Consider the following 25,363-nt stretch of genomic DNA (forward strand, 5'->3'; position numbering starts at 1 on the left):
CAAACGCATCAATTGCGTTCGATATTGATCGCCTGTGATTGTTTCAGTCGGTTTTAACAGTTCATAATACACTACGCCGAGCTGGTCCCACCAAATAGAGTATGACGTCAAAATCACCGTTCTTGAAGCATTGAAACCACTTACGACACGTTCTTTCACTAATAGCGGCCTCACCATAAGTATTTGAGAGCATTCGATGATTCAGCCACAGATTTCTTCATATTGAAGCAAAAAATTAAAACCTCCCGCAAATGACGAGAATTTGGCTCGTAAACTGACATTTTCAATCGAGAATAACTTTATGATGCAGACACAAATCGACTAATGTTTCTATGGGATTATGTTGACAGATGCCCAAGTTTATTGTATGACATCTATGATCTATTTATTTCGACCACCACTTACCGCTAAAGCCATCTATAGGAAAACGGCGGAAGCAAAGTTGTACACCTAATATGTAATATAGTTATTTAGTATATAATATAGTTATTAGGTACAAAATGGAGGATTTTTGCACTACTTTGGTATATCTAGAGCTTTACTCAGTGCCACCTCTGTCAAAGTTTGAACATTACGCGCTACATGTAATTGCACCCTAACTGTAAATATCCTATATTTATAAGAGAAGCGCGACCGACTTATGTCAGTATCGCAAAAATACTAAACAGTATTAGAAGAAGTACTAAAAATGGGCGTCGTTTGCAAGACAGATTATGAAATTCATCAATCATCCATTAAGCTTTTAGTATACAGAAATAAGTTCATTGGCTGCTAATTATGTGATGACCAATCAGAACACTTAACACCAGTGCTTTCTTATAAATCTAGGAATGCACGTACGCAAAATGTTGCAAAATATTATGGGCGGCACAATTTTGGCGAGTTCTCGTCAAGATAAGTTAATCCAGATATCCTATCTTAGCCGGAATTCGCCAAAACTGTGCTGCCTATGATATTTTGCGTGCATTACTGGATTCCCTAGTTCAGTGTAGCGTAAAGTATATTTTCATTTATACGCGTAAGGTGATATTTCATTTATACGTTTTTGTCGCATGACAAATTTTTTAAGCCTGTTGGCTATGGAATAGAGAGATCCGAGGATTCAGTACATGTTGTTGTACGACAAAAACAAATGAAATAGCATCCTAAAAACGCGGGTCCATCTGGAATCACTGAGAATGCGATTATGTAGTGTGGTACGCGGTACAGCAACTAACTAGATAACGATGGGAATCACGCAAATTATTCCGCTTGTTTTTTTTCTCCTTCTATCTGATCAGATTCCCAAACCATTCTGGTATTTTTCGCTAGACTTCGTCCACTCACCCAGCGATCAGTTACCCAATGAGGAATCTGAATGCAGTCTCATAGAAGGGAAGAAAAATAAGTGGGACAGTTTGCGCGATTCTATAGTTATTTAGTTAATTACTGTAATATATCAGATTTAATATAAATTATATATAATTATATATCAATAAAATATATATAATAATGATAAAAGATATAAGATAAATTTGGGTGTACAAATAAGCTCCCATCGTTTTCTAATAGCCATTACCAATACTGCATATAATTTAACATGATAATATATCTAAGTATTACTTATTAGGTACTTAAGTAAGCTTTAAGACTTAGGATATGACATTAGAGTGCAGTGTAAATAACAAATTTTCTTATTACATTGAAAATATCAAATTTTGTGCCAACAACGGTATTTGCAGCAAGTTTTTGCTGCATTATTTTATTTTAAAGAAAATTGCTAAAAGTCACCATTTGCTTGTAGAAGCTTATGGTGAAGTACTTTCAGCTAGAGCATATTTACCATAAATTCATAGAAATCGAATTACGCCGTAAATTCGTTGAAAAAAATAAGAGTATTGATAAAATATATAAAAATAAGTTAATATATTAAAAAAATTCATATTAAGTTAATTTGTCATTGTGTGCTGTGTCACTTATCGTGCTTCATGTAATAGAAGAAAAAAGAAGCAAGTGGCACGATTTGCGATTCCTACACTGAAAAAAAAGATTGGCTGTTGCAGCAAATTAGATAGTGAAATATGGCATAATATTTTTAATTGGTTGCAGCAGCAATTTTTGGCATAGCATTTTTAATTAGCTACAGCACCCAATTTTTGGTTGCACAGTCAATTTTTGGTTGCATTAGCCTATTTGCATTGCCAGTGTATTTCAATAGGCCAACGCAACCAAAAATGGACTGCTGCAACCAATTAAAAATGCTATATGTCATATTTTATCATTATTTAATTTGGTGCAGCAGCCAATCTTTTTTTTTTCAGTGTAGTTAGTTTTTTTTTACCTAGTTATTTTTACCTAGTTATTAGTTATATGTGCCGCATACCGCGCTACATGTAATCGCATCCTGACATGAGGTTTGTTCGAGTAAATAATGCCCTAATGTTAATACAGTCCTCGGATTGACTTTATGATATCTTAAGATTGTTCTTAAGATAGTTTTAAATGTAAGAATCGACTATGAATACCGACCTGCTTCGCGTCGTGAAATTGGTACTGAATCTTTTCTTGTTTAACATGTAGAAACATTTTATTTTTCTTTCTACAAAAAAAAACCTAAATATGTTCTCTTTCTATAGATAGAGAAATATAAAGTGTTAAACAAGAAAAGATTTAGTATCAATTTCACGACGCGAAACAGACCGGTATTCATAGTCGATTCTTGCATTTAAGACTGTTTTAAGTACAAGCTTAAGATGTCATAAGTCAATCCGAGAACTGTATTATATTAGCATCTTAAGATATTATTTAAGAGTTTTAAAACGGACTATGAATATCGCCCTGTTAGCGTTTCACAGTTGGCAGCCTTAGCCTCTTATCGACATTCATAGACAGAAATGACGGAGATTCAGAGAGAGACTTGCAAATTGCACACATAGGTTTGTTCGTGTCGCGTTAGAGCATACTTCATGAATCAATTAAAAGCACGCTCCATTTGCCTCACCTCAGAAGGTGATACAATTGGGACATGTTACTTATGCACATATGCATAATAATTGAAAAAAGTATTTCAGATTTATTTTGTATAAAAATATAATATAACAATATAGTATAATATTAATAAAATAAAAAGAATAATTAAATAAAATTAATAAAATTAAAAAATTAAAAAATAAAATAAAATAAAATAATATTAATACAATAAAATATAATATAATATAAAAATATAATATATAACTTTTATATAGAAAAGTAGGTTCATGTAAATGCAATGCAATAAATTAAAATGTCAAGGCTTTTTAAAAAAACGAGTAAATGTAGTTAACTAATAAAATTCGTCTTTTATTACATTCGTATAACGTTATAAATTTCATTATGACTTACAAAGTCTTCATCAGTGATAATAAAGAAAACGTATTTGTGTAATCCCATCCAATGTCAACTAACATATGATATTATAATAAAAATTATCACTCTAGGCTAACCTTAATTATTCCTGCGTTAAGATATTATGGATCAAAATAAATATCAAATTAGAAGTTTGAAAATCCATAATTGTAAAATTGTGTTTAACTATGGTTTTTCGGTTGTTATCGAGAATCAAGCTCAGTCAACAATTTTATATAAAACGTCATTCCAAACAAGGATTTCTTCAATGATTATCCTATGTTCTATACAATTAAATGTCAATTTCTGATTAAAAAATTATTATATTTTATTTAAAATTATTATATAATTATATATTTATTTATATTTATATATTATTATATAATTATATATTATTATATTATATATTTATTTAAAATTATTATATTTTATTCAATATTGATGAAAATTTATTTTTCATTTATGTTAATTTATATAGAGTAGTCAATCCGTATATCTAATGCATAACGCGTTTGATGATATTTCGTGCGTTTTTGTCGTACGACAAATGTGTGCAGAACAGAAAGGTCCTCGGATCTCTCTATCCTATAGCCAATCAACAGGCTTGACAAATTTGTTGTGCGACAAAAACGCACAAATGAAATATTGCCTTTTGTGTAAAAAGGAACTATAATTGGAGGAAATAGGAACATGTGATGCGACGCGAACAAATCTATATAAACTATAGTTTGCGGCACGGAATGCATAACATGGCACGCGTAAATAAAATCTTGTTGTAGTATAAACATTAAATACCTTTTTGTAGTTAAAAAGTTAATAAAAAATAATCAAATTTCTGTATATATACTGTATATGTCCTTATTGACTGATTCATTATCTTAGATAATATTTTTAAACAAAGGTATATTTTTCTTGCAGCAACAGAGACCCCAAATAGGATCAATCGAATCCGAGTTTGCGGGTAGCGGAGAATACCGTCAGACTAGCAACGATCCAACTAACTGGCATAATCAGTCATCGGATCCAGATCTCTCCGAAATTTTGGATCAAGTTATCGAGATTGTTCCGGATGAAGATATCACAAGTAAGTATAGCGAAATATTAAACGATAATTTTCCATGATGAATGTCTCGTTCTGAATTGCTAATTATCCTCCATCTTTTTTATTAAAACGAAATTTTATAATATAAAAAAAATATTTTTTGTATATATGTGTCTGTCTGCACATGTGTGCGTGTATCTATGAATAATTATAATTGGTTGCGCAATATTACTCACAGAAAATTGATTGTTCCTAAAAGATCTAATAAATTCGTTTAGGAACTCTTCTAGCTGATATCGAAGTGCCGGAGAATAATGTCATGAACGAAACAATGGCAATTAATGCTATTCAGAAGACATTGATGTTGTGCGAGACTGTTGTGAATTCGACGACATCCTCCAGTATAACTATGTCTGGCACGCCTCCAGCTTATTCGACTGCGGTAAGTTTTTTCTTCTATTGTAAATCATTTATTTTGGATTAATCTTATTCGTTTTCTTGAAAGTATTTTTTTAATTTATCATGTCGAATAGTCGAATAATCGAATTTGAAGTCATCGAATAATTAATCGGTTTCTCAAAAGGCGCGACATTGATCATTTCCCTATCATTTGTGCTCAAGCTTGAAATCTTCATTGGACAAGGTGGCCAGCGAATCTTGAATCCTTGAAAATCGGGAATTGTCTAATATGTACCGTTTGAATATGTGACAGTACTGTCTGTCAATGATTCGAAGGATCCTGCAGTAGGGTCCTCTAACTTATCAGCTTGATATATTAATCACAAGATTGATAATTTGATGTAGAAAACTTTCATTATTGACTTTCTCGATTCTGTGAATAAATCAGGTCGATGAATCAGGGCAACATTTAATGTTAAACAAGAATTGGAGGTCGATTGTGTATCTTCAAATGAGGAGAAAATTACAAAAATGAGCAAATTCATTAGAGTATTCATAATTGGTCAATATCTAGTAATCTTTGATTTTCATTTTTCAAAATTCACAATCGACCTCCAGAAGACGAATCAGCCACATATGAATGAAACAGCTATTGCTTCTCGCGACACACAGCGTTTGGAGCAGGGATAAACAGCACCGCGGTCTGGACTCTTTGCTGATTTATTGAAAATTGAGTAATATTACCATTTCCAGCATAGTAGCCAGTAGGATCGCGCGCAAGTAATCCAATAGGAAAAATGCATTGTATTCCATAATCTGATAAATCGTTGAATTTTGTTATAGTTGGGAACTACGCCTGTGACGACTGCCAGTCATAATTACCAGCCACCTCCTCTGTATCAACAGCCCAGGATGAGGTTCAATCAACCAAGCATTAGACAGCCCGGCCAGTTTACACAGTTGCAGCTGCAACAGCAACGTTCTAAACTCATACATCAACAACAACAGCAACAACAACAACAGCAGAAGCAACGATTATTGCAACAACAGCAGCAACAACAGTTGCTTATCCCATCGAATGCTACTGCGACGGATCAAATGAATAGTGGCATTAACATCGACAATCTTTTGAACAATACCGTTGCGCCGCCAAATGTGTCATTGCAGGTATATGTCGTGTGCAGTTTATCACGGAAGTACAAGAAGAAATAAAAAATTAGAAAAGAAATTAAAAATAAAACTACTAGAGAAACTTATTTTATTTCTTTCTTGACTTTTTATAAAATAATAATAACAAATGATATTAAAAATTTCATAGTCGAAATATAATTAATAATATACAAAATATAATTATTCGCAATTTTTGATAGATTGCATTAGCTTATTTCTAATAAAAATTGGTTATTATGTTTCATATCTAAAAAGATGCATAATAACAATATATATATATATATATATACATATATATATATATATATGCGATGTTTTTTTTATTCAGCGATCGAATGGCCCAGATTCACAAGTTTCTCCAGGCTATGGGGCATCCGTCCAGATGGCTTCTGGTCACCGACTCGCTCACTCGTATTCCCATCCATCGACGATACCGCAGCAGTAAGTATTCTGTTAAGCATTCCGGACTGTTTATTCCGCTTAAGATAGCTTTCTTAAAAATCTCATCACGTGGTTTTCTTTTTATTACAGCCACATTGTAAATAGTAATTTCAACAGTGGTCAACAAGTGTCCGCCGCGGCGAGGCTTTCGCCACATTCTCCGGCCGGTATACTGCCGGTGTCGTTCTCTCATCCGCCATTATCACCACGGGTGGCACAAGTGAGTATAAAAGCATTATTACCGTTAGGAAGGAAGACTAAGGAAACTTCACTCAGTCAGTCCACTCTCAGCTAGTCTTCAAAATATGAGTCGATTTTGCGTTTTCGATTCTTGTCGAATGAATGCGCCGTAGGAAAATATTATGAACGTAACTTAACCTTTCTGTGAAGGCAACTTTGTCTGCATAGTTACTGAGTTTCCATTTTGGAACCTTTGGAGGTTGAAACTTTGGAACTTCATTTCTTTTCTGATACTCTTTATGTTCTTATATCCTGTTTTGCACTACAATAAAATGGCATTGTAATTGTTCTTCTATTTGTCTTTAAACATTATATATACATTAAACATCCAGAATCGTGATTTCTTCAGAAATCAGAGATAAAAATGTTTCTTTCAGGAAGAAAATTCTTCTTTTCTAGCTTTTTTCTTTTTATAGTATCTAATCTAATTACGGCGCATTCACTATGCGCACTACAAAAGTACACAAGCGCTGTGAGGTATCGAGAATCGAAACTTAGCTCGAAACGCAAAATCCACTTTTATTTATAAAAGTGAAGTCTCTTTAGTATCTTCTTTTTTTATCAGCTCAATAGAACAAAAATATTCATACATGTTTTTAGTTTCATTAAGTTATATTATAGAGACTATGATTGCAGACACATAATGGACCAATGAAAATAACAATGAAATCTCATTGTAATTAGTCATTATGGATCAATAGTATTGTAGAATTGATAGTTCAATATGAGCTTTAGTTAGAATTAATTAAACTTTAATTATCTTATTTGAAAAATAAAAATGTGGAAAAAAGCTTAATAAATGTTTGTGAATAATTTGCAAGTTAATGCAATGCTTAAAAATGAACTTGAATCATACATTCAATACGTTGAATTTCTATTTGCATTTTATAATACGATATGCATATTGTTCTTTTCTTTATTTTCTGCTTTTCATTTTTTATATTTAACGTATCTTTATTTCTGTGAATATTTTTATACGTTTGCACGATATATGCGTTAGGGCAATTACGGCAACACACCGAGATTATTCAACCAGGTGAATCCGGTGAGGCCGCAACAGCAGGTCACGACGCAACAACTACAGCAGCAACAACAACGATCGATGCCTTCGCCAGGAACGGCAGCCTCCGCCCGGCAATCTCCGTTTCCTGCCGAAGCATTTCCTCCACCGACGTCGCCTACAGCCAGCCAGTTCCCGCCAGGTCCCAATACTGCACCAAATCCATCGGCTCAATATCGAATTCAACGGACTACATCTACTCCTTCTGCTACGACTCAGTTGCCAGGTATGTATTGTTTTTCGTACTAATCGATTGTCGAATTCGAGTGATCATTATATAATCCCCTATTTTAAGGTTAAAAGATAATTAGGATTATTACAATTAAAATAATTAGAATTGGTTTTGAAGAAAAAGAGAAAAGAAAAAGTTTTGCGATCGTATAGGAAACATTGTTTTGAATTTACAACAATGAAAGATGTTTGGGGATAATAAATATTAATTAGAAATATATAAAGAATTAAAAATGTGTATTTTGGTAATTAAATAGAAAATTACTTACTATTATACTATTATTATTTCTTATTTCATTGTTTAGTTGCAATGAAATAATAACAAATATCAGATTTCATATTATGCGATGTCCGAAAATATAATATGACGAATATTATATATTTAGTTGTAAGATTAGAAATATAAGCATCTTCGGAAAGTCGTTTTACCATACCAATGCGTATTTAACTGAATTTGTTTTAGTTGATTTACATACATTGAAAATTTTATAGTTTTTAAAAAAGAATTGCATGACAAAAAGATTTTTGTATTTTTTATCATATTTTTTATTCGACTATATTTCAAGTATAATTTTTAATATCTGTAAATCGACTTTTCTACAGAGTATTCTGATCAATGTAATGTTATTTAATGTTTAAGTCATAAATCGCGATTATATTTTTTGTCATTTATTAATAAGAGGAAAATTAGATTTACTGCGTGTCTTAAATAGGCGGTTGTATCTATTTTATAATGCGTTTATATATAAACATGTTAATTATTTCGTTTCGTTCGCGGATAGTAGTAGCAAAGAAATTCTTGAATAAGTGCTAGTTTTTACAGAGGCTCGTTCAGCTGATTTTTATAATAAAAGACAATATGCGATTTAATATATAATTATACGCGCGATAAAAGCTGTGATTGAAATATACGAAAGATTTTATCCCGAAGTCGGTAAGTATATACAGTATGTTAAAAGAAACTCTTGTTTAATCTCTACTAAACTGTGAAAGCCGTGCGTAGATTAGTCGGGTATGTGCATAGACTTTATTAGTATTTTTTATGCCTGTATCTCTCGATGTTGTTCTGTGAATAGATTTCCGTAATATTGTGTCATACGAATTCTCTATATAAAGAAAGCGTAACTCCGAGTAATGTAGTAGATTTTGCATAGTTTGTGATTTAATCTTCTAATTTATGATTGAGCGATGTGTTATATTAGAGATTGAAACGCTTTCTTAGCTCTATAATAGCTCTATATATATTTTCTGATCTATCTTTCAAGCAAAAAATCTTATTAATTCTGTTTCTTCACTTGCGGAGTTTAGATTTAACAGATTTCTTTTTTTAACATGAGTTTAGCATAATTAGGAGATTTAAAATATTCTAACAAATTGAATGAGATTATACATATTTCATTATATATGGCAGTTAACTTAAAAAAATATATATGTAATGATTTTAATTTCTTCATCATCCAACATTAGACAATATCTATATATTGCAAAACTTTCGACTGTAGTATAATATTGCATAATATTTACTGGCAATTCTTTGCGAATATAAAAGTAACTTTGTCGAGAGATCTACTTACTAACAATTTCAGATATACAATAGTTTTCTTTATTTTGCGTACAACTGTATCTGCTTTTGACTTTCAGCTAGCGGAATCGAAATGCGCTTTCCGGGTGCATTATTCAGCCGGTTTTTTTAATCCGTTAGATACCAGGTGATTTATACGCACTTTTCTATTGTAAATCCTGGTAATCTTGGATCCTAAAATTTTTAAATCATAATTAGAATATAGGGATAAGAAAAGAGCTTTTTTTTTTGAAAATATAATCGACAATGGGATGATTTGGAAAAAGATATATATCTTATTCTATGCCGACTAGATTTTTGGAAAGAGCAACTTTTTTTACCTCCAAGTATCCATTATGGCCTAAAAATTTTAAACCCAAGTTGTACAAGATTTATATAAGACGGGAAAAGTGCAAAGAGGTCTCCTGGGATTTAATGTGTTAGTTTATTTAATATATAGATTTCGATTTTGATATTATATACGTGGCTATATGACGATGAACGCTGGCATGGTACATGAAAGCGAAATAGAAGCGTTTAAATGTCCGGCAAGGCTAACCAAGGACAGCACAACTATACACGATTGGATGTTGCAGGTGGAATCGCGTCGCCGAGACACTACGGAGGAGTGAGTAAGGAACCTCTTCTTTCACCTAGTCATTCACACTCTGCTTGCCCGGCAACACCTACCCATAATCAACACAACGCCACCAATACACAACACTTTACGAGTCAACAACATACCTCTATGTTATACCAACACACCAACGCCAACACTATCAACACGGCAGATATGCAGAACAATCAGTTCTGTTACGATCGGTCGTCAGTACCGCTCTATCCGTCTGGCGGGGAAGCGCAAGATGCCAGGTCACTGCCTTCCGCTAATAACGTCAATCACCAAATCGGTGAGCAGACATTAGACTATTTAATGTCATGTGACTATTCATCATTTTTTTTCTTCAATCGCAATATGCAATATTCACAACCACGAGAGTCACCTCCATCAAATTCGCTCGTATCTCTACCACGTTTCTCATTAAAAGATAAGTGTCGTCGATCATTCCCCCGCAAATGTAATTATAATCTGAATCATCATTACCTATCATATCATATATAATATCATAATTATCCTTGCCAGCAGCAGTTTTAGTGGATGCAAAGCATGTATTGGGTGTGTGGAAATATGTAAATCTCTCTTTCTCTATCTTTTCCTTTTTCATTTTTTTTCAATAGTTCATTCATCGAGATATTTACGATTATGTATGTATATCGAATATTAGTCCATCTTTTCATTATTCGATAATACTTTTGCTTCAAAAATACTTTTTAATATGCTTTACAATATAGTGAAAAAACTAGTTAATCTACTTCGTATATTGTTTGAGATAAGAAAAAGGAATACTTGAAATTCTATCGTCAAAGGTTAATGTTAGTAATTGATTGATTCTGCTTTTTATATCAGATTTCTAAGGTTGGAAAAACTAAATTTAAATTTAATTTTACAAATGTAATTATATAATTTTTATATCTGTAGAATATCATGTAGTATTACAATATTATGTATTGTAGAATGTATAATAGATTGTGTAAGTTACGTAATTTAATATTATTTAATATTTTTTAAATAATATTAAATAGTTTTTCTAAATCTAAAGTCTTTTCATAGTGTACATTTGTTAGATATTATTGTCAAAATCATACTTTATTTCTTGTTTGCGGGAATCATTTTTATAAGTGTAAGAACATATGTTAAATGTTGCATGACGCTTTTTTTAAACGTAATTGTAATTTCATTAAGTGTAACTTTTTTATTATTATAATAAAATGAATGTAAGTAAGCTGATAATAATTTATCATTTATGTTGCTATCTCGCAGACAAATTATTTATATCGATGTACACTGTGATATATGAACACGATTTCATTAGATTCATAAGATTAAGAAGGCTGTAATTGCACATTTTGAATATAGAAAATTCTTTGTTGTATTAAATTGATTCTTAGTATATTGTATCAATAATTTACAGTTACATTAAATTCAGTTCTTATTTTTAATCTTAGATCTTCATAATATTAGAAGAACTAACAAGGGAACACAACCAAGTGAATCCCTCTGATTTAAATGAACTTTTAGTATGTTGTTCTATGAACAAAAATAGGAATATTTTTACAAATTTTGCAAATTTTTTTCTTCGACGATATTTAATCTGAAAAAAAATCAATTTTTTTCAAAAAAAGGATCACTTAATGTGTGACTTAGCACGTATAAAAAAGTACGAGTCTTCTATTTTTGTTCATAGAATAACATACTAATAGCTCATTTAAATCGGAGAGATTCACTTGGTTGTATTCCCTTGTAAATTGTAAGTTAACGTTTTTGTAATTATTATAGAAATTTTTTGGAACTTTATGCAATGTTTCATTTTTTCTTTCCAGAATACGTGTACATGTCTTAAAGTACAAAAAATTAAAACAAACTTCTGATTTTGAAATTATGTTATAAATTATTTTATAAAAAGTCGAAAGAATATGCGACCGATGGAAATCGAAATGAATCGTCCATATTGACAAATTGCAGGGATGGAAAAGTTAAAGTTTTGTAAAAGCAATTAATTACAGTTTTTTTCTCTCAAAAAGTAATTAATTATTGTTACAAGTTATTGACTCTGAAAAGTAATTCGTTATAGTTACAGTTACTGAACTTTCAGTTATTTTTAAGTTACTTTTAAGTTTTTTTTTCAAAATTTTCAGCAAAACGAATAACATCGATTAGGGCTGCGTTAAAAAATGTTACCTGACTGCCTCCGGATATCGTTTTTCTCTTAAACAAGAATGATACATAGGGTCGTCTGAGTAACACAGTTTAGGATAATTAAAGAAAAAGATTTTGAAGAAAACTGAAGAAAAACAACCATTCAGTGATCAGGTGCATTTAGTACTACAACGTTCACTGAGCGCTCTTGCATTTGATTGGCGTATTCCATTAGATCTAAAAATATAAACCAAACAGATACAAAAATTTATTGAGCGCTTTAATTTAAGTTTTAGTTAAATTTTTTTCTTCTGGTTGGAATTAATCAAATGTTTCAAAGCATTTGTAGTACCAAGTGAATATTATCGCACACTAAATTGACAAATAAGTTTGAAATATATAAAGTAACTATAAAAGTAATTATTAAATTACTAGTTACTTAAAAGATGTAATTAAATTAAGTTATAGTTACAGATGGAAAAAAAAGTAACGAAGTTAAGTTACAGTTACTAAAAAAAGTAACTCTAAATGTAACTTCGTTACAAATAACGAGTTAATGTAAATGTAAGTAACTTGGGATAGTATAGGTAACTTAGGACAGCATGTATTTTTGTAAATAATAGTAATATTAGGTGTGGGAAAAAGTTCGTGGGGTTTTTCCCGTTAGATGGCATTAAAAAACGCCACGAACTTTTCCCTACACCTAATATCTCCATCCATGAATCTCTAAAGAAAATTTAAAATTTAAACTTTCATTAATGACTCATGGATGGATTCCTTGTTTAAATTTAACAAAAATACATGCTGTCCTAAGTTACTTACACTGTCCCAATCACTTACATTTGTGATACTTCCCATCCCTGACAAATAGTGATTCCATAATAATATAGAAGATTTTAACTGTCTAACTTTCTGTGTTTACGAGATCACTTTACTTGCATTTTTTTCTCTTGCTTTACCTTGTCTCTTGTTTGCAACTTGTACTCGCGTGATTTCAAGTTAGATAGTTTTAACGTAGAAAATAGCTTATTTAATTTAAGAAAAATTCATACGTCCCCTAAAAGAGATTTATTTATACTTATACCACATATATATTACTGCACACTATGTAAAATCCAAGCATCTGTATCATAGTTCACAAAATACGTAATTTGGTATCATTACCTGCACCATTTACGAATATGTGTTATGATTACGATATTATATCTAATTGTAAATCATGTAACGATAACGATGCCATTTGGTCCATCTTGTCATTTTGTGTCAAAATTTTATGTATATGACATTTTGAGTTTTATAAGTATTGCTCACAGAAGAATTTATTGTTTACTTTGTAATTCAAAAAAACAGAAAATTTTGAGAAACAAAATTTTATTATTCATGTTATTCCTTTTTAATTCCTTGATTGAATAAAATCATTGCGATTAACGGCATTAAAACGTTGGGTTAGCTTATTATGATTATTAGGAGAGTAACTCAACGTGAATATCGTTACTACATCAAAACTATGGTACACAAAAAAATATAAGCAATAAGACGTGAGCAGTAAGCTAATTAACCTTTTGGATTTGATACTGCTTACATTGTTACTTTATGTCTCTACTTTGATTGACCGATTCGCTTACTTATGTCTTTCTGTCTTACGTTTTTTTGTGTACCATAGCATTTAATTAACTTTATTTGTGCATAACTGCAGACATCTTTGTGTTGATACTATCAAAGATGTCAACAGAATTGTACTATATTATACCATATTATAATTATATATCGCGATAGAAATTAAGAAATGTATAATCGAATTCCCTATAGCGAATTTGGTTGGCAATGCGCATTAGTGCAAATTAAAACCGTCACAAATCGACATAAAGATGTGTGATTATATGTATATTAAACCGCAAAATCTCTAGTACATTTCATTATGCTTTGGTAAATTATTGGTGAACTATTTAATCTTTCGATATTTGCATTACACTTTTACATTTAGATTAGATTAGTATGCAACGATTTTTATATGCACCAGTGCACATTAGTACGTCTAACCGAATTCGTTAATTTCAACTCATTGAGATCAAGCAAATTCTCTGTTCTTAACTTTCCCTTCTGTTCTTATATTCCAATATGCGTAGAATGAAAATGGACTTGTTCAGCGTAGCGAAAATTAAGTTGCTCTAATAACCAAAGCTAATTTAAGGAGATCCTAAAATCGTCTGTTTTACCGATTAAATGCAATAATTTTCATAGAACGGTATTGCATATTATTTACATTTATAGATATTAATTTTATTATTTGGCAATTCTTCAAAATTATAGCATCAATACGTGCCTGTAACATGAATTTATGTTGAGAACGAGAAGAAATTTTAAACTTAGGATCTTTTTTTATCATTTTTTGATCCCAAATAACGCTTCAAGCTGTTAAATCGAAACAACATTTACTTAATATAAAAATTCTGCAAACTGTACTTACAAAATTAAAACTTATAAACTAGTAGAAGAAACAACGTCGAGTTCTTGGAATTTATTTAAACATTTAATTCTATATGATATCGTTCTATCAAAATTTAAGTATATATGTGCGTGCGATATTGATATAATAATGCGTAAAGATGGAGAATGTATCGATGTGTCATTATCGGTAAAACAACGATGTTATTGTTTTCAGTTTAGGATTCCCAAAGGTAAGATTACTGCTGCTGTACAATCAGAGTTTCGATTGACTGACGTTGCAGCCACGTTCTATTCGTGTCTCCTAATCTCATTTGCCATTTTCATTTTATGTATGAGTGGTAAATGCGAAATAATGGGAGAACATTATAAGAGAAATGTGTTAGTCTCGATAGTGAAGATGGGGGAAGATCGAGATTAAAATAGTTCGACAGTACACATTTTCGTGGTATACAAAATAGTTATCATGATTAAATAAAAATATCATAGCATAAGCTTGCATTAAAATTTTAAGAATGTTACTAATAAGGTACTTCCAGGAAATGGAATATTTCATAAAAAATATTTTATAAAAAACAATATTCTGCTTCGCATAAGTGCGACAAAGCACTGAAAGTGGCAAATGTGACATCGGATTTATTATGTCTTAATCATTCTCTCATCTCTCGGGGAGGGAGGATCACACATCTTGTGTTCATTTATGTAATATAACCTCACAATGTAAAAAGATAAATTCAGACACCGCTTATCTCTACGTGCTGTGGAAACATTTACTAACAATGAAGCCTCTTTCGTGTACAGTGCATCGAGCTTTCGTGATTAATATTTTTATATATTTTGCGCATTTTTTTTCTATCAAACCCATCAATCTGTCATTGTATGCACCACTTATTTTATAAAAAATTGAAATTTCGCTAATAAATAAATGGATAAAATAGCTGGGACTTGTCGTGTACTTTCTCTTCAGAGACAGATCAATAACATTTTTTAAGTTCATTAATTATATAAAAGAATATAAAACTTTTTAATTTTTGATTTATCATATAAAGATATCTAAAAAATTTGAAAGTTTTAAGTAAGATTGGAATACGGAATTTTTGGCATCTTCTGTAGACTGTTTATTTTATGGCTTATGATTTGGACATTTCTGGTTACTTCTGTAAAGCCTTGTGTCCTAGAAATCGATCCGAGATTTTGAACAGAAAAAGAATTAACAAATCACATTTTTTTCACTTGACCAATGCGATTGGTCAATTCTTTCTTTATCCGAAAATTTCTTTATTCGAAATCTAAAGCTTTATACAGAAACAATTTCTAGACTCTTCTTTCAAAATTGCCTAATGTCTTTTACGTATTTTTTTTCGGAAAGTTTCTTTTCAATGTCATTTTAAACCTGAGAATAAAAGGAACCCATACGATGTGTACTACCTGAGGAAGGATGATGACTTTCACATCTCTTTACTCTTTAAAAAGAATGTGAAAAGGTCACCATTCTGCTCCTTAAAATAGTACACTATTTTGCAATAAAACTTACTAATAGAATCTCTCTCATATATCTAGAAGAGATATCTAGAAATTAATGAAAAATATCACGATATTTGAACTCTTTTTTCTATTTAAAATTCTGAAGATTTAAAAATAGTATTTTCTATGAATAAGACGGAAACTATTAAGTCTAAAAGAAAAATAAATAGAAGAAAACTATAGAACGATGCAAAAATTATTTCTTTTCTATTTATTGGCTATAAAAATTTTTGAAGAATTTGAGAATTATTTCTTATTAGTAATTATTTTTTATCATATGTGTGACATAATTTACAAGCTGAGCATAATTATTCTTTATTGTTTGAATCCTTTAAATGATAAAGAATAGATGCACATACTTTTAAATTATCGTCATTTTCACTTTTTATATTTTTAAAATCTTGTGAAATACTGGAATTAATTATCAAAATATTTAGTATTGATGATTAACGTAATAGAGAGAAAGTACATGTATGAAGCATTTTTTTATGTTTTATTGCAGAACAAACAGAATTATCGCTATTTTTAATCGAATTGGATTTATGCATTAAGATGTATTTTAATTTTTATTTGTCAAAATATTGTTGCAGAACAGTGTTGTGTCACAAATGCAGTATTCTGCATTATACGGACATAATAAATTAAACCATACGTGCACACACATGGTACACGAATAACGCACCAATTGGAAAATGAAAATTGTGACATACAAAGGAAATACGGCACACGTTGCAGGAACGTTTTTTTCATAAAGATTATTCTTGTTATAGGTAACGCCAGCACCTCGGAATTTGTGCGGCAAGAATTAAGGGCGATTGTTGGCGCGCGAACGCAACAACAACAGCAGCAGCAGCAACAGAGAGTGCCCAACAACCTACAGAATAATCTTTCTGGTCAAGTTTCTCAGGACGATCTTGAAGCACTTGGTCTGACATTCGAAATGCCTTCTGCAGGTATGTGCACTGGGTTGTAGAATCTTCGTTTGCTGCTTTCCGAACTTCGAATTTCGAAATCACATAGAGATGGTTATTCAGTAAATGATTAGCTACAAATATGCTTACAAAACTGGGATAAGGGATCTATCGCAACTGTTTGGAACCGTTCGGAACTATTCGGAACTATTCGGAACTGTTGAACGATTCGATTCTTTTTTTTTATTATAACAGGTCCCTTGTCAAAATTATGTTTTCTTATAATATTAATTTTTTTCTCTACTTTTTTTAACGCAATGATAATTGTGCATTGCCCAGAACTGGAATGCAGAGTAATTGAATCAAATGAAGACTTTTACGCAACGCATATTTTATCGGTTTAACACCGCGCTTTTGATAGATCGGTTATGTAAGTTAATATATTAATATATTATATATACGGTATGTTTCCAAGTTACGCATAAAACGCATGATGTATTGTTTTATATTTCTTTATTATTTGGTGAACAACAAGGATAAATGATACATCATGCGTTTCATGTGTAATTAAGAACGCACCTATAGACATAATTTTATTACTATCGTTACGAATTTATTGAAGATAAAGTAAGTGTAAGGTATACACAAAGTTATTTAATTTCAAAATGCAAGATTTTGTGATATGCTTTCAGCATACACGAATCAAAATCGATCGTACGAAGATGATTTGATTTTAATAAGTTTAATTTTGTCTGCATTTCTATATAGAGAGGCATTGCTTTTCCTCCTTCGAATTTTCTCAGACTTTATTCATACAATCCCAATGTTAACTCCGATCCCCACATATTAATTTTTCATACGATGTTTCATGAGCGAGTACTGTGAAAAAGTATTACAAGCATTATAGTTTCCCCTCGTAGATCACGCACATTTTTCTAGATTCGTCATCGCACGCGATTACTGTTACAATTACACTGATTTACAATGCATCTCCTGAGGCCCCGTGTGTTTCTCCGTGAAATCTACATAAGAAATTTCAAATATACATAACGAAAACCCAAACTCTTCCAAGGTAGTTTCGAATGCAGAAAATGTTACGAGTAAAATTTTACTTTTTACATTATAATATTATAATACATTATAAAAAAAAAAAAAATATTGAATGTGAATTTCTCGTCGTGATTTGATTGGAGTGAACGTTAAGTTATTTGTATAATTTCTGAAATCTTTTACGAGAGAGACAAAAGCGAGTCCTCGGTCGATCGAGATTCGTATGAATCTATATCGATGTACAGGCTGAAGCACGCGCGATCGCTATGCGTAATCTCCCGCTTCTTGTAAGAAGAGGCATAATACTTTAGTTCTACAAAGATTGTGGTAACGTCTACTGTTACGATGTCCTAACTAGGTGAGGCTGTGGTTAGCGATGGCCCCGCCAAGATCTGGGGGAGCGCCGGAAGTGCCCCCTCGTCCTCCAGGGTAAGAACCCCATTCCGACAATATATAATTACTTTTACGTATTTTTTAAAATTTGATTTTGTTATGCTATGTCTTCCCTCTATACGCTTGGCTTCAGAACTGATTGTGCACGAAATATGTTTAATGATCTCTCTCTATTTGCGCACTGAGCGTAAAACTTGTATGGGGTTACTTACTTTTTTTAAATTTACATCGCTCTACAAATGCATGCGAAGTCGTCGTTCGACGATTATTGTCTCGGCATTGTCGTTACAGTACTCGCACGTGACGATAATTCTTTCGAATTTTCCGCAATAGTCGTATAGTTGGAGATTCAACTCTTGTGTATGCTAAAGTAGAAACGTGTCCTGAAAATTATAGTTGAAGAAGACTTGAGAGAGATAGCATTTATTTGATGAATTTCTACTCTTTTAAATTAGGGATTGGCTTTATAGTTGTAGAATTTTTTTATTCCTACTTCTTTTTCTTTTTACTACTATTTATTTCTATTTTATTTTTAGTTTAAAAAGGGAAAATAAAAATATGTCTTTACTTATTATTTTTATTTATATTTATACTTTTTATTTCTTATATTTTATTTCTTATATTTTTTACGCATAGTAAGTATTATTATATATATTTTTTGTTTAATATACGAGTTAATGTTAAATATATTTAAAATATGTTACAAAAAATAAAATTATCAGAATTTAATTATTATTTTTATTTGTTTGATAATAGATCTCTTTGAAATTAAGAAATTAATCACGAAATTGTCTTAATCTATAAAATATAGTGAAGTTTATATCTTTATAAATTAAAATTTTATATATTTATTTATTTTACAGAGAATAATATGTTACAAAAATTTTTTTTACAAATAATAGAATATAAAATAATTAGTATCTAGCACCCCGAAAATATAATTAATATTTATATTTTGTTAACAAAACATTAAAAATTTATATATTTTTTCAATTAAGAAGTATGCATTGTAATGAATTAAATGTCGATGAAGAAGACGTTTAAGTTTTACACTCAGTGTCAATGAGAAACGCTGTGTTTAATATTAAACAAGCTGATTTTGTTATCTTGCTAAATAGATTCTTGTTCGGACTTTATCGAGGTGCATTAGCTAAACATGGTTAATTGCCTCTATTGTCTGTATAATGTAGCGCGCATTTACGAGTTGCATATATTTTGTGCAAGAACTAATTATATTTCTTCGGCTGCATTAACTGCGAGTAACTTCTTTTAAATTTGTGTCATTCACGCAAGCGAATGACTGATACAACGCCAGCGTAAAATTATCTTTCGCTAATTCGTGATACTTTTTTATAAGATGAAAATAATTGATCGAATTCTAAATGTTAAAGAAATATGAAAATATGCAAACTTATAAAAATTATGCGGGATCATTAGATGGTATAGATGAAGTTCAGGATTTGATATATGGAATTGGATTTAAAGTTTTTAATTTTCTCAATATAAATTTTTTCACTGTACAAAATTTATTTTCCTCAAACTTTCGAATAGTAATATTATAATTTTGTAAAACATTAAAAATGGAAGAAAGTTGTGTATGTAAGTATATGAGATAATTTTATTTTTTTTTATTAATTAATTTTAAGTAGACTGTTTTAACAACACTCTGAAATTCTTTTGGGTATTAAAAAGAAAATAGGAAAAGTGATGTTATCTAATTAAGAATTTTAAAAATTGGAATATATAAAGAAATGGAATATCTGTAAGTTAAATATTTAACTTACAGAATAATAAATATCACTAATAAAATAGTGCAATGAAATATTCATTTCGTATTAAATAATTTTGGAAACATAAAACTTAACTTTGTTAATTTTATTTTCATAGTATACAAAAGTTTATTTTTATAATTAATGTTTTTTTTATCATTACTATTAAATAGAATTTTTTCAACTTAATTTATCCGAAAAAAATAAATAATTGAAAACAATTCTTTATATTCAAGGAATAAATGGGATTTTTCCCCTATGTACCGCGCATTTTCTTTTCGATATTTTTAAAGATTTCAGCACAATGCGCTCATTCTCATATTGAGTGCCTATGTAGGGGATGTCAAAAGTATTTCCTTTCGTATCTACAGGGTGATGGTGTTGTAAGCTTCAGCTCATTCGGAGTAATCAGTAATCATACTACCATTTGTTGTATTGTATAACGTACGTCTAGTAATGCTTTTTCACAGTGAGCCAACTAGATATCTACGTGTAGTTCTTAATTTCTTTTTTTTCCGAAAACGATTATTCTTATTGCATGAGGAAATCCGCTAATGCTAAACAGGAGGGTTTAGAAAGACATTCTAAATTTAAATTTATACGATTTTCTAATGTATTTTCTTTCGAGCATATCATAGTTATCTATAAGAAAACTCGACTGGAATGCGATTAATTCATTAATTTAGGATCAATTTGTTTTTAACATACAGGATGTGTCGTATATGTAATTTATCGCAATACTTGCTTATAAAATAAATTACAAAATGAATATTTTTTTGGCAGCGGTAGTTTCATGTCATTTATGTGTCAAATACTTGCGTTAATCACGTATCAAATAAAAAGAAAAAAAACTTTATTTTAATCTAAATCATAATGTAAAAATAATATCTATCATTAATATATGAGCTGTAAATTTTATTTTAAGTATTAATTAGAAATAATTAAACAAAAGTTAAAGAGTACAATAATTGTTACTGAATCTATTCTATAAAAGCAAGGAAGTTTTTATGTTATGCTTCTGCCGATCGTGAAATAAAAAATTCAATTGGCAATTAAAGACGGAGTACATATATTTCGTTTAAAAAGGTTTTATAGTAGCGATCATTGTTGTGCATTGAGATATTGGATGTGTAGTTGCTATGTGGCTTCAGATTTCTGTTCTTTAAGTTTATTAGGACGAATCATTGTTTGGACATAATTATTGAAAGGACTCACACATCTGAATGATAAAGACTTGAATTTCAAATGGGTGAATTCTTTCCATTTTACCAAATTCTGAACGATTATTCCATAAACATTATATATGCGAATACTAAATATACGAGACACGGCTGTATCATTAATGCTCTGCTACTTGAAAATATTTTGATTAATATTCGAATCTACGATGGAAATATTGCAATAGATTGCCAATCATCAAATGATTTCAAACCGATTGTCGGAGAAATATTCACTGTAGAGACATTGTTCCTTGTTAAGCTCTTTGATCCTTTGTTTCACATATATTGGATTTGTAGACCTTAATTTCACGAATCCTTAAAATCTTAAATCTTTTGATGCAAATTCTTGATTTCTCGATTTTAATATTATAAACTCTTGGTTTTACGGATCTTTGGTTTAAAAGATTATTTTAAATAATTAGTTTTGCTGATTCTTATACGCACATATTCCTAAATTCACACACTTTTGATATCGGATTTAATGTCATAAATCCTTAATTACAAAAGCATCATTGTAAATCTATATAATTCCGCATAACATTATTGTAAATTCTCCGTTCTCTTAAATCTTAATTTCATAAATTTCCTATGTCGTAGATATCTTTTCTCACGGATTCAATTTTATTAAACAATTTTTGGTCCCATAATACCTGATTACATTATTTTATCATTTAATTAAGCTTATAATTTTTTTTTAATACCACAGTCAAAGGTACTTCGATGCCAGAGATTTAATGTTAAAAAAACCATTTTTAATATTTTGTAATATTTGCAACTATTTTGTTATATATAAATACATACTCTTCGCGATCGGTTTCGAAATCTATATCAGAAATTTACGAAAGCAGTTCTAAGAACGCCTTTTGATTTCAGATTACTATGGAGGAGGCACGAGGTGATCCGAAATCATCATTGCTGCAGAAGCTACTGCAGTCCGAGTGACTGCAGGCCACTATCCCATCATGCAGTAAAGAGTTATATGTAATATATTTTTGAGTATGCAGAGAGCGGAGATATATAGGACGTATATAAAACGCGGAAGAGAGCAAGAGGATGAAAAAAAGGAGAGAAAATGTGTGAGAAAGTGTTATAAAATGCATATACACTTATACGTAATGGATACTATTGTATTATATGTAACGTCACACACGGAGTCAGTATTCATATACGTATCACCAAATACAATGCAAAACTAGCGCGCGGTGCTCTCTAGAATGTTGCCCGTCGATCAGTCGAGGAAAAAAGGCGAGCGAGAGCGCGAGAGAGAGAGAGAGAGAGAGAGAGAAATAGAAAGATAGATATAGAGAGAAAATGAGAGATAGAAAGATAGAGATAGGAAAAAAGAGAGATAAAAAGATAGACATAGAAAGAAAAAGAGAGATAGAAAAAGGGGGAAACGGCGGGACCTATTCCCTTTCTTTTTTGCTTTTCGAACTTGAAGGACCAAAAGTTTTAGTTTTTGTTTGGCTGTGTCAAGATTTCCTGGCTGAGCATGCGATTCGCCAGGAGTATCGAGGTCGCGTCGTATCGCGGCACGGAGAATCGATTCGCGGCGTTCGTTCCCGTCGATTTTTATGTTTTTTCTTTTTTTGTTTTGTTTGTTGAGGAAAGAGTCTTTCTCTCAAGCTCTCGTCTCGGCTTCGGACGACCGAAGATTTATGTCGTATCGTATATTACGCTGTGACGATCACAAGCATACGATGAACCCACATCCGCATTTTACCTGTCGATACCTGTGTGTATGTGTATGTGTGTATGTATTAATGTTTGCGCGTGTGCGTGTGTATCGCGTTCTCCGTCAGTATTGTATTTGGTATATCACAAGAGCGGGAAAAAAAGGAGAGGAAACTATATATAGGTACCTCAAAAAAAGGTATACTTTACTATACCACTGGCTGTTGAACATAGATACTATTTATAGGATTTAATTCTATACACAGATGAAAAAAAGAAAGAAATAGAGCACTCTATTCACGTATTCTTCTTAATTTAACATCCTTTTTCGACTATTACATTTATGGATAATATATTTGTGATTGTAAGAATCTGCAACCAAAATGTGACAAAGAATACTTGTTGTTGTTAATATGATTATAACTATTATTATATTGTAATAACTATTAATTATTTTATTTTATTTTATTATATTATTAATATTATTATTATTATTATCATCGACATTATTATTATCACTATTACCAATATTCTTGTTGCAATTGCTATATTATTATAATAATAAGAATAATTATTATATTATTTTATTATTATATATATCAATATTGATATTATTGAACACTTGGAATATTCATATTTCTATTCAATAGTAAGAGTACCTTTATATAAATATAAATATAAATATATTGTATAAATGTATATGTATATATATGTATAGTGGGTTTATGTACGCGTTATATATAAATAATAGATGCGGACATTATTTATGTATAATCGATATATAAATTGACGTATATTTATATATCTATACATGCGAGATGGAGAAAGAAAGAAAAAAAGAGGGAAATCGATCTTCTATTTTGCATAGCTCGGTAATGATTCTCTTTTGGGTCTTAGATGCACACTAAATTACTTCTAAATGACATCTGTTGTTATATAAATGAGAAAAGAGGAAATCTAATTACACCTACACGTGTATATGCACACGATGCTATACGCGCGCGCGTGTGTGTGTGTATACGCGTGTACACATACATATGAAAGAAATCTCACGCAAGTGTCTTATTTTTCCAGGAAGTTCACCACTTATTAAAAGTTGGAAGAAATCGCTACTAGAGGTTTTGAATGCGTGTGACGATAACTATGGGGTTTCGGTATGAGATGAGTATATAATGATGAGTCAGCGAGTTTTCTTTAGCATTGATGGAATTTTGTTTTAATTGTAAAATTAATGATTCGCATGAGAAAACCGTCTCTCTTTTCCATTTCGTTTTGACCGTGATTTACAAATGTGATTTTGATGGACGCGGACGTGGCAATTCTAGTGTTTATTTGGCGTGTATTATTATATTTATATTGTTATGCGTCCGTCTTATGTTTTTTTTAAATTTCGAAATTAGTTTTTTTTATCGAAGGGAAAAGGGATTCGCGTTTTATAAATTTTTTTTTGAATTATTTAATGGAAATTAGTTCATATCGTTTTGTTTGAGCCATCGCGTGATGTACATAATGAAAAGCAACGGATTCGGATTTATTTGTTGCATGTTTTACCTAAAAAACTTATAAATATTTGTATGTTATTGTTGTTTCTTTTTATTTTCTATAATACGAAACACAAAATTTTTTATCCATAGCGCGAGAAAACAAGTATAACGACGACGGTGATGATAACGAGGATGATAATGAGATTGATGATAATGGAAAAGGATGGTTGATGCTGTGATGACATTAATTCTTGGCCTGCTCGTCTCCTGTTGCTTTTTCTTCCAATTAAAAGCAGTTACAAAGTTGTAATCTCCATAAAAAAAAAAAAGAAAAACACAACGTGAGGTACTCTGAATATGTACACGTACATACATAGGCATGTACTTGCCTGTGAAAGCGGATACGTATATTACGCGTACGAGAGAGAAGAATGAAAGAGAGTGAGAAAGAGGGGGAGAGAGAGAGAGAGAGAGAGAGAGAGAGAGAGAGAGAGAGAGAGAGAGAGAGAGAGAGAGAGAGAGAGAGAGAGAGAGAGACGTAGTAGTAGTAGTAGTAGTAGTACGTACGTAGTACGTAGTACGTACGTACGTCGTACGTACGTACGGTACGTACGGTACGTACGTACGGTAC

General features: G+C 30.9%; 1 protein-coding gene across 1 annotated transcript in view; it reads left to right on the top strand.

Moving 5' to 3' along the window:
- Positions 1–22,516, top strand: part of LOC105622807 (nuclear receptor coactivator 2) — a 52,999-nt gene extending 30,483 nt beyond the window's left edge. Inside the window, 10 exon segments of the mRNA XM_012204217.1 lie at positions 4,282–4,456; positions 4,684–4,847; positions 5,648–5,971; positions 6,303–6,415; positions 6,506–6,635; positions 7,656–7,941; positions 10,104–10,415; positions 17,002–17,184; positions 18,551–18,621; positions 22,448–22,516. Of these exon segments, the coding sequence (XP_012059607.1) occupies positions 4,282–4,456; positions 4,684–4,847; positions 5,648–5,971; positions 6,303–6,415; positions 6,506–6,635; positions 7,656–7,941; positions 10,104–10,415; positions 17,002–17,184; positions 18,551–18,621; positions 22,448–22,516 (1,827 nt within the window).
- The last annotated feature ends 2,847 nt before the right edge of the window (positions 22,517–25,363 follow it).

The sequence above is a fragment of the Atta cephalotes genome, assembly GCF_000143395.1.
Source record: "Atta cephalotes unplaced genomic scaffold scaffold00048, whole genome shotgun sequence".
Taxonomy (NCBI): Eukaryota; Metazoa; Arthropoda; class Insecta; order Hymenoptera; family Formicidae; genus Atta; species Atta cephalotes.